This window comes from Cupressus sempervirens, chromosome 3, assembly GCF_028749045.1.
Source record: "Cupressus sempervirens isolate cs-2001-9-10 chromosome 3, ASM2874904v1, whole genome shotgun sequence".
NCBI lineage: Eukaryota > Viridiplantae > Streptophyta > Pinopsida > Cupressales > Cupressaceae > Cupressus > Cupressus sempervirens.
In genome coordinates, this window is record NC_143120.1 from 81178761 (window position 1) to 81194813 (window position 16053).

General features: G+C 35.8%; 1 protein-coding gene and 1 pseudogene across 1 annotated transcript; both read left to right on the forward strand.

Moving 5' to 3' along the window:
* Positions 1–253: 253 nt before the first annotated feature.
* LOC149564879 (putative calcium-binding protein CML27) lies at positions 254–955 on the forward strand. Its single transcript, XM_089816976.1, has one exon. The coding sequence runs from the start codon at positions 487–489 to the stop codon at positions 910–912; it is 426 nt and encodes a 141-aa protein (XP_089673102.1). The 5' UTR covers positions 254–486; the 3' UTR covers positions 913–955.
* Positions 956–14140: 13185 nt separating this feature from the next.
* On the forward strand, positions 14141–14968 carry LOC149564880 (calmodulin-like protein 2 pseudogene; annotated as a pseudogene).
* Positions 14969–16053: the final 1085 nt, after the last annotated feature.

Genomic DNA, 16053 nt, shown 5'->3' on the forward strand with positions numbered 1-16053 from the left:
TAATGAATTTAGGTACGTAGGGCGACGGTGGATTAAGAATTAAAATCAAAACACGTCTCCTTTTGTATGCGCGGCTATGGAACATTCGTTCAACATAGAAAGCATTCAGATTGGATTCGCGAGATACGTGAGGCACGCTCAAAGTCCACACGTTAGAGTGGAATACTATCTTTCGACTTCTTTCTTTTCAGATGTTAATACGGAATACGGAAGATGTGTACGAACCAACGCTAACGCGTCTTTACAAGTTTTGCGCTCTTCATAACGTTTTCTGCCTCTTATAAATACGACTTACTCCTTCAACAAGGTCGTATCTCATCATAATCACAGCTTATAGTAGATATCTATGGCTCTTTATAGTATATATTTCGGGAGCATACCCACTTTTCTTCTCTCTTATCCTGAAATGGCTGACCTGAACTTAATTCGAAGAGCATATCAACTATTACAAAAAAATGGCGATGGAGCCGTAACAATCTATGAAATATGTCGATTCACAAACAAGCTCGGAATTTAACTTCGGAAGAAGATTTGAGATTAACGGTGAGTAACAATGGTGCAGATGATGATGACGATCATAGCGATCAATTTGAAGAGTTTGTTGATCTGTATAACTTCATCTTCAACCGCGAACAAGGCGAAGAAGAAACCGAGTCAGACGATTTGTTGGAGGCATTCAAAGTTTTTGATGAGAATAAAGACGGATATATCAATTGTGAAGAGCTGCAACGGGTGCTCTCCATGCTGGGATTAATTCCACATGTGCAAAACCCAGAAGAGTGCCAGAAAATGATATGCGGATTCCATTCAGACTGCAATGGAGTCTTAGATTTTGTCGAATTCAAAAATATGATGTGTGCGCCTACTGTCTCTCCCTCATTCCTGCCCTATATTCCATTAACTCATTTGTAGATGACATATATTGTCTGTTAATAATATATCTCATTGTTTTGCATTCTGGGAAAAAGCATAGACGTTTTTTTATTAAGATGAGAGACATTTAGAATTGTCTAAAAAATAGTGAAAAATCTGTGTTCATAAAAACTTTTCCCATCTCGATCCTTCTCTGTAAACTTATGGAATCCTGGTTTTCATGCATTGACACGTTTTGGGCGAGCACATTACTGCCATAAAAGTGTATTCTAATTAAAACAGAGATGAAAATGTAAAGAGAAATACATGGTATACAAATCTTATATTCTCATCTCATGAAGACTAGTTAATCGAAACACAACTCTCTTTTAATGCTACCGGTTGACGTTTGCCTCTTTGCTCCGATTTTAAATCCCTATAAAATTTTGATAGTTGGGCATTGGAACAAGCGTATTGCATCTGAAACGCTGAAAATGCATACCTGTGGGCAAAGTCAATCACGCTCATATTGCACAATTTCAATGCAAATTATTTGTTTATTGGCTATCGACCATCAACAGTCCCGGGTGAATGGTATATTCTAATTTTCCATGTGGGGGAGATCATTGTCAAACAAGATGGTGTTGACGATGTGTACGAAGCAACGTTAACGCTTTTTTGAAAGCGTTTTATACATGAGGACAGGGAAGTTGTGGTGGTCCGAGTTTTATACAAGGTGTTTGATAAATATAGAATTGTCAAGTATGTCGACGTAGATACAAGTAAGAATATGTAGAATGATCCAAAATAAATGAGAACTGTTAGTTTATGCAATCCCATGTTCAATTAAAAACTATTATTTAAATTCAATAAAGCAAATTATTTTTCGACCTCCCAAATTTATTTTGTAGTTTGTATTTTATTGTATATTTTTTAAGTTGGGATAAGAGTAAATTTTCAATATCTTATTGTTGTCCAGGTGAAGAAAAAAGGAGAAAAATTAATTTCAGAAATGGAAATTATGCAAAGAATAGAATAATCTAGCTATTGCTAAGATCCTTTGACACACAAATTGTGCTATTAGAAGTCTATTCACATTAACTTTGTAATAATGTATCAAGCATTGTGTCCTATGCTTTTATACTTTTGTCTTCACATATTGCAAGGATGGCATCAAAGTCTCAAGACATATTGACATGGTTGCTTGTATTTGGAAGTTTTTGTTTAACTATGTCTTCACTATTATTGCAAGGTTTATTTTTATTGTCGGTGCTATTAGATGGGTAATTTAATTTAATTGTTATTATGATAGTCATTATATGTTTGATCTTATGAGGTTGCGACATGATGATTAATAGTCTGATTGTACTTACATGTTATACCATATGATGTATTGATGTTTGCTTATGGTCAGCGTGTAGGTCGACAAAGTTTGTGACATAGGATCAACATGTCTATATGTACATTACATCATTTTTATGCATTTGCAAAATTGAAAAGTGGTTGGCTTTGTATTAGTTACAAATGACATTAATTATGTTATTCATGACGACATGTTTTGTCTTTGTAACTTAGTGTAAAATGGAACAAGTAATTACACTTATGAAGTTGACATTTGACTTTTCTACTTTAGTTTTCCACATTTTATGACTGTTATGCATATGTGGCAATTTTACAAAATTTGGTTCTTACATAAGAGTAATGGGAAACTATTGCATCTACAATGATTGCCAGACTGACTAACACAATAGGTAGAACAAAATAGATTTGGAATCCATACAACAACATACTCAGGCTATGAGGAATTATGTTTATGCAGGAATCATGCAAAGAGTCTTTTGGGACAAAAAATTGAAGCCTTGATTTTAAGTACCACTGAAAAAATCAAGTCCTAAAAATATTTTTTTAATGCATGTGTACCTGGCTGTACCTATGAGGCCTAAGAGGTGTTTAATGTTTCTAACACCTTGCATTCAGTATATCCATGTGTCCTATGAAGATAAATTGGCATTATGAGCCATTCTATGAAGTTTTGTTTTGAGCAATTTCCAAATCTGCATTTTGGCCTGTGTCAAATAGTGTACAGGAGGTCGTGTTTGCATTCAAATATCTCACACTTAGTAATGTTTCATGACTCACTGCTTTGGGAGTTTTTAGTGTCCATATTAGACTACCTACATTTTAGATTTTGAGTCATTTTAAATCTTGTTGACTAGGTTTTGAATCCCTCAAAGTTGGTCATTTATTATTGTCATGCTGATGTGAATTGTTCAGAATTCTAGGAGGCCCTGTTTGACTTGTTATAACTTTCACCTAGTCGACCAAAATGCTAAAATTCCTTTTGCATTGCATTCTAGATGTGAGAGACTTGCTATGTTTCAATTTTGAGCTTATGAAGAATCCGTTTGATTAGTTTTCAAATGCGATTCCAAATGCAATTTATGATGTTTTATTTGTGTCAATAAATGCAAATTGGTCCGTACCCCTATTTGTGATGTCATATCTGTGGATCCATGATAGGTGAGGTCAAATGGATTGTACCATTGCATTCTTCTCCAAAAATACTTTAAGTGTGCTAATTCACAAGTCTTGACAAATCTATCTGCACACTTTCCCATGTCCATTCCATTTGCAAAAAGCACTTTTCTCCCATTGTTTCCAATTTGTAAATTTGAGTAGCTCACTTTGATCGCTTTCCATTTTCATCTTGTTATTTGTCATGAGCCCTAATCATAGGAATATATTCTCCTCATGACAATGAACAAGTTCCCTATTTTTTGTTTTCTCAAGTGTCAATTTGACTAGTTTTCGAAGCTAAATCTGAATGTGTTTTGTGGTTTTCTGACATGTTTGCTTGTAGGTAGTTCTAAGAGGGCAAATTTGATAGTCAATATCTTTTGATTGAGAATTCATCATGAGATGAGATTCAACAGGGTAATAGAATGTGGAGCAAAGAAGTAGTATGTCATATTTCAGAGCCTGGTTAGGTGTTTTTGTGAGTTTTTAAAGCTAGTCAAAGGACCCTGTGGCACAAAGTTGACAGTTTACATGAAATGTTAAAAGTTAGTTTTAATGATTGAATTAGTGGTGCAAATTGACTTCATTCAGTAACTTGAGTTTAGTGGACTAATTGCATCGGACTGAATAGAAAGGTGGGGGTTATAAGTATTTTAACAAGGGGGCATTCTATGCAACATATTAGGATTACGAGTAAGAAGGAAAGGCATTATGATCAGAGAAAATGTGGTTATAAATGTGTCATCTTTCTAATTAAATGAAATGTCAACTTTAAGGGGGTTCACAACTCGGGCATTCCTCTCACATTGATAAAGCACCTGATACATCTGAAATAATGTCTCGAGGAGGATATACGTATTTCAAAGATAATGATATTTTAGAGACAAGAATGATGGAAGCAGAGACGACCATAAAAATTTGGATAGGGATATTTGTATAGAGAAACCTAAAAATAGAGGCAAACACTTAAATCTGACATGGATGTAGTAGTGGAAAAACACAAGGAGAGTGATGAAATGGTGGATGTTGTTAGAGATTGGGGAAACAAAGAACATTCAAGAGACACAGCAAATAGAGAACCCAAAAAAGGTCGTGATGATGCTAATGGTCGAGGTAAAGATGATTTTGGAGATTGTGATGAATCTAGAAATAGAGCAAGAGATAAGCATAAGAACACTGAGAAGGATTCTGACACATACAAAGATGATAAGGTGCATCATAGGAAAAGAGACGATGTTAGAGAACGAGACCGGTACAAGGAAAAGCATATTAGAGAAATAGATCAACATTCTAAAATTGAGTCCAAGACATCAAGTTTTTCCAATGATAGAGATGAAAAGGAGCAAGATCACTATTAGGATGGGGATAATAGAAGTGGTAGAAACAAGACAAGAAAATGAACACGGAAGTGAGAAAGTCTCCAGAAGTGAAAGAGATGGAAAACATCAATCTGATCTATATTATAAAAATGGTAGAAAATGTCAGCCCATCAATGAGAATGTAGGGTAGATAGAAGGGAAGAGCACTCTTTTGGTTGATGATAAGAAGTCAGATAAGAGCACAAATAAATTGCCTAAAGCCCAAGGATTGTTAGAGTCAGCTAGCTCAATTGCTACAGAGGTAGAGGTTGCTCATGATCTAAACGTGGCAAGGCTAGATGCAATCAAAGTTGTTGAACTAGGTGGTGCCAAGCATAATAGGAGTGTTAGTCCAGATGGTGGTTAGGGCTATAGTAGTGGAGACCTGCAAATGGAGAAGGAACGACAGGTCAGATCTATAGTTGAATGTAGGTGCAAGAAATTAACTGGGGAGAAGTTGTTTGAAGAGGAACAAGGAGGCCTTTATTGCTTTTTAAAGAAGCATTAAAATTCATAGCAAGTTGAATGTTTGTGTGATAAAAAAAGCATGAATATGAAGGATGCAAAGAGCCTAGTACACATAGGAAACAATAAATTTCTAATGTAGATTGTGTTTCATATGCTGACTCTCCCTATAATTGGGAGCAAAGGAAAAAACAATGCAAAGTTGTTAGTCCCACATTGCCCATATAGGGACATTTTTGTTCTTTAAAAGTAAAACACTTGTCACACTAAATGTCTTAAGATGTGGCCCTTTTGGAAGCACAAGCCCACGTAGTGGACCCTAGCTGGCTAGGAGAGAAAACCAAAGAAATTTTAAACTAGCACACAAATTGAGATAACGTGCTAATGTTGTTAGGCAACGTGGAATTCTAAGAAACAAGTGGAAAATCCATGGATGAATCACAAACTGACACGTGGTGACCAACAAGCTCAAGATGGATGTGTCAGATTTCACCACGTGGTGAGATCCGCTGGCTGGCGCTTCATAGAAATATGAAGATGCATGGAGTTTAAGTGAAATGAAGAAGCAACTAGTTGCCATATGGCAGTGGGCCTTAGTCCTTGGTGATGTGGCAGTCTGGTCAGTGAGGTGATATGGCACTAGGTGGCAAGTGATGTTGCAGAGGTTCAACCAATCAGAGTGTGACATGTGTCACAACTTGGTGAAACACCTTTCACCTGAATGGGATTTGAGAGGAAAAAATCAAAGGGCTTTAAAAAGTTAATATTTTAATGTTTTTTCCATTGGCTGAGTGTGCAGGTTCACTTTTAAATAAAATTTTGCATTATTCTATAGTTTTTAACTTTAGAAAAAGTTAAATTTTTGTAATAATGTTGTGTAAGGCCATAGTTGGAGTCTAAAGCTTTAAATGGTTACCAGAGGGAAATTTTTTGCCTAAAATATGGACTCTAATATACCATTGGAACCTGGGAGAGATGAATTTTCCGAATATGGAGTTAGAATTTGTATAGATGTTCAACGATTCAATCTATAAGCCAATTTATATTTTCTAGCATATTCTCAACAAAATGGGCAAAATTCATCGTTGAGCATCAAAATTAGTTTGAACATAGATATGAAAGTTTGTTGAAGCCTGAATGTCAAGAAAAATGATCCTGAAAAGTTTATCTTTCCTCTAGAGGTCTTTTAACTAATGTTTTGCCTTTGCCTTGATCTCAAATTTGGCATCAAAATTAGTTACTCTTTTCAATAATTCTAGAGATATTTTCATGGCATTCTCAAGCATCAATGATAATATCTGATGTGCAGTTATAGAGAGAGAAGAGAAAGATGTTTTGCATTTGCAGATGGAGGTTTTTCAAGTGGACACTTGTCAGACACAGAACAAATTTGAGAATTCATCCTCTTCTATACCTTCTTCTTTCTCATCCATTGTAGGGGTTGGTTCCAGTTTTGGAGAAAAAAGGACTCACTGCTATGATACCATGTATGTTCCAATCTTGAGTGTTCTCAAATTTGTGAAACCAGAGTTCTAGTTTTGATGTGTTCTCATCACTATGACACCACATTCTTCAGTATATTTTTTCTTGTATGAACAATAGTAGTGAAGATAGTATAGAAATTTTTGATCTGTTAGGTGTTTCTATGTTTTAATTTCATGCATCTAACTATATAGTTTCAAAGAAATGAATACAAATGAGAAAAATTTATTTAGTTTCATTCTGATTCTCATCTCCTATCTTTGTAATCAGCAGTCTTATATGGTCTAGGGACAAAGAACTAAGACTCATTTGCATCCCCTTAAGGTTGTATGTTTGATGTATTTTGCTGTTAGAACAAAGGGCCAAGTAAGTGCTTGATGTGTTTGACAGGATTACTAGTTATTTTGAGAAGGATACTTCATAAGAATGAGGTCTTTATGAACACTGATGTCTAATTCACAAAGTGATAAGATAGATATGATATCTTGGTATATGAAATATGTGACTGATATCACAGATGTATGTGTTTGATTCATGGAATTGCCCAATAGATAAGGCACTGATCAACTACATGATCACTAGCTTTTACTGTTGTATATTTGGGTCTTGCTGAAATCAATATCTTTAATCAAATGTATTTCCCTTTAATGTTGACAAACTGAAAGGATGCCCTCACTTAGCTTAGCAATTTCTTTGGCCATGTTATTAGCTATTCCATGTCTTAGATCTATGCATAAGTGTTAGAAGATTAAGGGTTTTTATCTGCTTTGTTAGATTCAAGTGTATGTTTTAGCACTGGTACCATATAAGTGAATTTGAGGTACACCTACCTAGGTTTTGCAGAGTCTAAAGTAGAAGAAGAGTCTAGCCTTATAGTTGGCCTGGTGTCTGAAAGGGTATGTTAAGGATGGGAAGTAGCTGCCCCTAGATGTATCTTATTCTCATTGAGGTAGTTTGGAACCATGTTGTTTCGAAACACCAATAGAGTCAACCAAACAAACAAAATCACTACCTAGGATATCATAATGAAATATGAAGTAAATAGCTTCACATTCATATCACCAATGTATAATTCTATCACAAATAATCTACAGTAGAAACTAGTTTTTCGTCAATAGATGGAAAATTTGCACAATTTCACACTCAATCCCTTGCAAGATAAGCTTCCACAACTGAATCTGCACAAAGGAATTGAAAATGTGTCAAGACGGATTCATCTCAGGCTAGAAATAGCCAGACAAAACATACAGAAATCAAAGAAAAGTTAAGATCAAAGCTTCACGTGTGGCCAGAAAAGGGAGCAATTCCCAAATACAAAACAAGCCACAAAAAGAAGGCTATAAATAAATCGTGAAACAAATTTACATACCCACAAGCCTAACTTTAGTGAAGATGTTCTTTTTAAATCTAGTGTCTATAAGGGTCCATTTGGTTCATGGAAGATGATAGGAATTGGCTTTTTCAAAATCTGGATTTGAAAAATTGTGCGTTTGTTTCAAAATTTGCAAAATGGAATTAGCATACGCGACTTCGAATTTTGCCACAAAACTAGGCTTTCCAAATTCCTACTAGTAGGCAGGAATTGAAAATCAAAACCTGGTTTTGTTTTTTAAGGAGGGTAAAAACAATAGATTGGACTACTTTTTGAAATTTGCCCTCAACTCCAAGCTTATGCACTTCACACGCATCTTCCGAGTGAAACAAACAGTTTCAGTAAAATCCCAAGAATTGGAATGAAGATATGCAAAACCTTGATTTGGCTAAACCAAGGTTTGTAGATATCCAAATTTTTTTAATTCGACGAACCAAACGAACCCTAAAGCTATAAGTATGAAGATTGATGCTGAGATGTTCATTTCAAACTCTAGCTCCACCGCTCCATTTCCACCGTTCTATAAATAATTTCTAGAATACTTCAGTTTAGGAGTAGTTTAAACAAGAAGCATGCTGTACATATGGCATGCATTAGATGATATTTTTGGATGCATTTTAGTTTAGTCTTAGTTACTTCTTCTCCCATCCTTAATCATAGGCATGGAATAATGCTAAAACTACTGTCAAAACTCCTGATCTATATTTTGATCTATGTGTTACGGATTAGTTTTAACAATTTTTATTTGAATAAATGTATTGGCTAAACAGCAATTTGTTGGTGGAATAATAGATCAGTTTTTTTCTCTGCAGTAAAACAGAGCCTTCCTTGTTTTGAATATTATCATTTTTTTTCTTTTGTGTTGCTTCTGTTGTTTGAATCCTACATTTGGTATCAGAGCTGAAGGTGTTTGGAAGACAGTAGCATGGCAAAACATTTGCAAATCCCAGAGTTTGATGGAGTTGATTATCAATATTGATCAATCAAGATGAAGACTTTTTTGATTGGGAAAGATTTTTGGGAGATCGTTGAATCCGGATATGAAGAGCCTGCAGATTGGAATACTCTCCAACCTAATGACAGGAGATTGAAGAAAGAAGCTGAGAAGAAGAATGCAATGGCATTGTTTCACATTCAGATGGCTCTTGATAAGAGCTTGTTTCCTCGAATTGATGATGCACAGACAGCAAAAGAGGCCTGGAAGACTCTAAAAGATGCTTACCATGGCAATGATGAGATCAAGGTTGTGAAGCTACAAACCTTGAAAAGAGAATATGAGAACTTGAAGATGAAGGAGACAGAGAGTGTGGGAGATTTCTGTGTGAGAGTGAAAGATGTGACTCATAAAATGGCCACTTTGGGTGAATCTATTGCTCAAGAGCAAATAATACAAAAGGTATTGAGATCTCTAACCCCAAGATGGAATATTGTAGTAATTGCCATAGAAGAAAACAAAAATTTAGCTACCATGGAGTATGATGAATTGGTTGGATCTCTTATATCACATGAGGATAGAATAAGGGACACATCTATCAGTGTTAATGAGAAGGCTTTTGCTTCCCAATTTCAAATTTCAAAGAACAATGGTGCTATCGGCAGTAGTAACAACAATAAAGGCTCGGGAAAGGGCCAAAATCAGAATTTTTCAAGAGGATCTAGAGGAAGAGGAGGTGCTCAAGGAGGTAGAGGTAGAGGCAGATTTGATAAAAGGAACATCCAATGCTATCATTGCAATAAGTATGGACATTTTGAGAGAGAGTGTAGACTGAAATCAGGTAACAATAGTGCAAATTATGCCCAACAAGATGAGGATCCTTCCTCGGGTAATTTATTTTTGTGTTATGAGAAAGGTGAAAGTACTGTGAATGATGTTTGGTATTTGGATTCTGGATGCTCTAACCATATGTCTGGTAATAGAGAAATATTTTCAAAGCTTGATGATAGTTACAGATCCAATATTACCCTTGGTAATAACAATACTGTGGATGTTGCGGCCAAAGGAGCCATGGATGTTCAGACAAAGGAAGGTATGAAAATTGTTCAAGATATTTATTATACTCCCAAGTTAAAGCATAATTTATTGAGTGTTGGGCAGCTATGTGAGAAGAATTATAGAGTGGTATTTGAGAACATGCAATGTACTATCTATGATAAGAATAAAAAAAAAAGTGATTACAGTTGTTCCTATGACAAAGAATATGATGTTTCCTTTGAAGTTTGGTCAAAATGATAATCAACTTGTCAATATGGCTTATGAGGATAAAAGTTGGTTGTGGCATCTCAGGTATGGCCATTTAAATTTCAATAGTTTGAAGAATCTAACATCAAATGCATTAGTTCTTGGATTGCCTAAGGTTGAAGAGCATAAACAGATTTGTGAAGGGTGTGCAAAAGGGAAACATTCAAGGGAATCATTTTCAAAAGGCAATGCATGGCGAGCCCAATACCCACTTCAACTTATTCATTCAGATATTTGTGGTCCAATGCAAACACAAAGTTTGGGTAAGTCGTCATATTTCATTACTTTTATTGATGATTACTGACGCATGTGTTGGGTATATTTTTTGAAGACTAAAGATGAAGCCTTTGATACATTCAAGAAGTTTAAAGCTCGTGTAGAGAATGAGAAAGGGAACACAATAAGATGTTTGAGAACAGATCGAGGAGGAGAATTTTGCTCAAAAAATTTTCAGAATTTTTGTGAGATGAATGGCATCAAAAGACAACTCACAACTGCATACACACCCTAACAGAATGGAGTGGCTGAAAGGAAGAATCGTACAGTGGTAGAAATGGCAAGGAGCATGTTACAAACCAAGGGTTTGAACAATTCTTATTGGGCTGATTTAGTTGCTACAGCCGTATATATTCTCAACAGGAGTCCTACAAGTGCCCTCCACAAGATGACTCCATATGAAGCATGGTATGAGAAAAAGCCTAATGTAAATCATTTTAAAGTTTTTGGTTGTTTGGCTTATGTTCACATCCCTGATCAGAATAGGCAAAAGCTAGATGCTAAAAGTGAATCATGTATTTTTGTGGGCTATAGTGAGGAAAGCAAAGCTTATAGATTATTCAATCCTATTACTAATAAGATTGTTGTTTCAAGAGATGTGATTTTTGATGAAGGGGGAGTTTATGGTCATCAGAAACAACATGTTGGAAAGCTAAAATCAGTTTTGGATGATGATGATATTGCTGATAATGATAATGAGCAGCCAGCTAATGGTTCTATTTCAAGATCACCAAGCCCACCAAGAAACCCCTCACCAATCCCAAGAGCAAGTCCATCTTCAAGTCCTCCAAGGAAGGTAAGAAGATTGAGTGATATTTATGAGAGGTGTCAAAATCAAGCACATGAAGAAGATCCAATAGGTCAGACAGTAAATTTTGCATTACTTGCTAAAGCTGATTTTGAGCCATCATGTTTTGAAGATGCATGTGCTAATGAGGTTTGGATGCAAGCAATGAATGAAGAGATGGATTCCATTGATAGGAATGAAACATGGGAGCTTGTAGATCTTCTGCATAAGAAGAAGAAGATTGGCACAAAATGGTTTTATAAGACCAAGTATAATAGTGATGGGAGTGTTGAAAGACACAAGGCAAGATTGGTTGCTAAAGGTTTCACTCAAAGGTATGGCATTGATTATGAAGAAACTTTTGCACCAGTAGCAAGACAAGAAACTATTAAGATGCTAATCTCTCTTGCAGCTCAAAAGAAATGGAGTATTCATCACATGGATGTGAAAATTGCCTTCTTGAATGGGTATTTAGAAGAAGAGATATATGTAGGACAGCCACAAGGTTTTGAGATTCAAAGCAAAGAAGATTATGTCTACAAGTTGAAGAAGGCTTTGTATGGCCTCAGGCAAGCACCACGTGCATGGTATGCAAGAATTGATGGATATTTTCAACAGAATGGCTTTCAAAGAAGTAAGAGTGAACCTACCCTTTACTACAAACAAGAAGGTAATGATATTCTCATTGGGAGTTTGTATGTTGATGATTTGTTATATATGGGTAGTAGTTCAAAGATGAAAGATGAATTTAAAGTTGCTATGATGAATGACTTTGAGATGAAAGATTTAGGTCTCATGAAGTACTTTCTTGGCATGGAGGTTTATCAAGGTAAAGATGAAATTTTTATTTGTTAAGAAAAATATGCAAAAGATATGTTGAAAAAATTTGATATGGCTGATTGTAAACCTCTTTCCACTCCAATTGTTCATGGAGTTACATTATGTAGAGATGATGGTGCTAAAATTGTTGATGAAACATTATACAGAAGCATTGTGAGGAGTTTGATGTTTTTAACTCACACAAGGCTTGATATTGCTTATTCAGTTTCATTGGTTTCAAGGTATATGACAAATCCATTAGAGGAACATATGAAGGCAGCCAAGAGAATTTTGAGGTATGTGAAAAGCACAGTAGATTTTGGCATTCACTATTCTTCTAATAAGTTTGAGCTTGTTGGCTTTGGTGATTCAGATTGGGGAGATTGTTTGGATGACTGAAAATCTATATCTGGTAATTGTTTTTCTTTGGGATCTGGTTTAATTACATGGAGTTCAAAGAAGCAAAGTATGGTTGCTCTTTCTTCTACAAAAGCGAAATATGTTGCGGTCACTTCAGCTGGCACACAAGCTTTATGGCTTAGAAAGCTTCTTGAAGAAATTGGAGAGATACAGGTTCAGCCTACTGTGTTTTTTTGTGACAACATAAGTGCCATTAAATTGGCCAAGAATCCGGTTCATCACAGCAAGACCAAACACTTTGATCTTAAACAACATTTTATCAGAGATTTGGTACAAAATAAAGTGGTTGAGTTGAAGTACATCAGCACAAAAGAGCAAATTGCAGACATCTTCACAAAAGCAGTTACAAAAGATCAATTTTTGGTACTCAGAGATCAGATTGTGAGTCCTCTCAGCATCAAGGGGGAGTATGAAAATTGATGCTGAGATCTTCATTTCAAACTCCAGCTCCACCGCTCCATTTCCACCGTTCTATAAATCATTTCTAGAATACTTCAATTTAGGAGTAGTTTAAACAAGAAGCATGCTGTACATATGGCATGCATTAGATGATATTTTTGGATGCATTTTAGTTTAGTCTTAGTTACTTCTTCTCCCATCCTTAATCATAGGCATGGAATAATGCTAAAACTATTGTCAGAACTCCTGATCTATATTTTGATCTATGTGTTAGGGATTAGTTTTAACAATTTTTATTTGAATAAATGTATTGGCTGAACAGCAATTTGTTGATGGAATAATATATCAGTTTTTTTCTCTGCAGTAAAACAGAGCCTTCCTTGTTTTGAATATTATCATTTTTTTTCTTTTGTGTTGCTGCTGTTGTTTGAATCCTACAATAAGCATGTGAAGTGAAACCGAAGAACAGGTGGGAGAATGTTGAACAACCACCGAGGGCGTCCTCTATATAGCAAGCTAAGGCGGGCATCGTAAGCGGCAACAACCTCGGCCCCAACCCCTCCGTGGCCTGCGTATGTGCTGTGTGGGAATGGCCCGGAAGCCCTGCCACATAGGTGTTTCTTGGACAGAGCAGCCAACCAAAGAGGTGGGAGGGAACGGACATGAGATGCCCACGTTTTCATGGTTTTTCTCTTTAGAAATGGAAAACTGAAAAAAATTAGAAATAGTATTAAAATTCCATAGTTCAACCTTGGCCGATAGGCGACTTGTTTGGAACTGAGCGCGTCAGGTGTAACTTACGACTCACAAAGTCTTTATTAATTTTGGAAGCAAACACAAGGCGACATGACACGTTTGTACTCTCCAATGTGTTTGTGATTTCGGTGAAAATTGATGAGGTAACATTTACTTTAGATAAGCATCCAGATGTAAGAGTAGTAATTAATCTGAGTACTAATTAATGTGGAGTCGGCCGCAGACGTCCCGAGCAACCGGCTTTCCGCGTTTTGGAATCATCATTTCATCATCTCAATGCGAAGGAGATGTTGAACGATATTTCTTCTTCCTTTCCCAATGCCGACTGAACCCGCGTCTTTTTCTCCTATTTAAACCAGACATGGTAATGCACTTATCGCAACTATCCTCCTACGCTTTACATTTCTCCCCGTCTCAATATTTCGCTATTATTGCAATCTTCACCATCACGAAACGTACTCCTGCCGTATTAAGAAGGACAATGGCTGATTTGGACGAAATTAGGAGAATATATGACATTGTAGACGAAAACGCCGATGGAATTGTGAGCGTTGATGAGATGTGTGGCTTTATCGACAAGCTGAGAATACGAATGTCGGAGCAAGATGTGAGGGGTGTGCTCAACGATCCCCTCCAAGAGAACATACCATTTGAGGAATTTGTTCACTTTTATCAATCCATCTTCAATGAAAAAGATGAAGAAAAAGAAGAGTGCGGGGATTTGATGGAGGCGTTCAGAGTTTTTGATGAGAACAAAGATGGGTACATTTCTTCTGACGAGCTTCACAACGTCCTTTCCACAATGGGATTGATTCCACGGGGCCAAGACTCGCAAACATGCAAGAAAATGATATGCAGATTTGATTCAGATTACAATGGACTTTTGGATTTCTCTGAATTCAAAAATATGATGTCTTCTAAGTTTTGATCTTCCTGAAGTTTGGGTGGATTTGTGTTCATACATGTAACAATCATTTACCTCTGGGTAAATATTTCGTCGAACAATATGTAATTCTTCATATTCTTTGGAAAGAGTGTTTTTTTTTCTGGACTCTACAGGTTATCCCAATGTGTCGGCTGGATAACAAAATTTATAAGATAAGTAGGAGATAACAAAATTTATAAGGATTTGTGCATTTTCAAATGTTATTGATCTCCAACAGTACTGTATACATATTTTTAATTGAATATATATGATGTACAGTGACCAGTCTACCTTCTTAAAACTTCAATTTTGAAATATATAGCAACATATATGTTTTTAGCCTACAATATCATAAATAATATTTTCGATTGAGATCGGTAAGTATTTTTTGAAAAAATAGAACAAACAGATTAAAGGTTGAACACAGATAATTAAAGGTTTACTGAACACGGATGATTTCTCAGAAATGAACGCTGGAATGCCAGGCTCCTATATTTATAACTGAATGTGCAATAAATGTACAAGCATTGTTCTGAAGAAGTTGCATATTTATGGAGTCTTGTTGAGAAAGATAGCTTGGGCGGCTACAAAGACGGCAACCAATGTTTTTAATGAACAGTTTGGTGATCTTGCATTATTTCTTCTGTGCCGACCATACTATAATTTATTTATTTATTTCAACATCTCCCTAAATTAATTACAATGGCTATGCTAAATATCTATATTAAGAATCTAAGTATTTTCCCATAAGTTAAATATGATGGGTTCCGACCTAAAGTCTTGTTAGGTACCCATTTACAATCATTTATCTCCTAAATACAAAATGGTTGGAATTCACAAGAAAATGACAACAATGAGATAGTTAGGTGACTACTTATAAGCCCAAAAGATGCCAAAGAGATACAAACTTGGTTTCACACAATGCTTTTGTGAAGAGATCATCAATTTGGTCCTTTGTTTTGCACAATGAGATTGCACTTTGATTATTACAATAAAGTAAAGTAGGCCCTATATGATGTTGCTTGAGGACTGATAAAATAGCTTGTAGCCAACTATTTTCTTTTGTTGCTCCATTTGCCACAATGTATTCAGCTTCTGTAGTAGATAGAGCAATGACAAACTGCTATTTAATGCACCAAGAAATGGGACCTGCACCAAGATAAACAACATAACCTGTACTGGACTTATGATCATCGGCACATCATGCCAAATCAGAATCTGAAGAACCAACAAGGGGAATATCTCCATGAGATGAATAATAGATGCACATTGTTAAAGTCCCTTTCACATATCTTACTATTCTTTTAGCTGCTATCCAATGTGGAACCTTAGATGAACTAAAAAAACTAGAAACCACACTAATTGCAAAAGAAATATCTGGGTGAA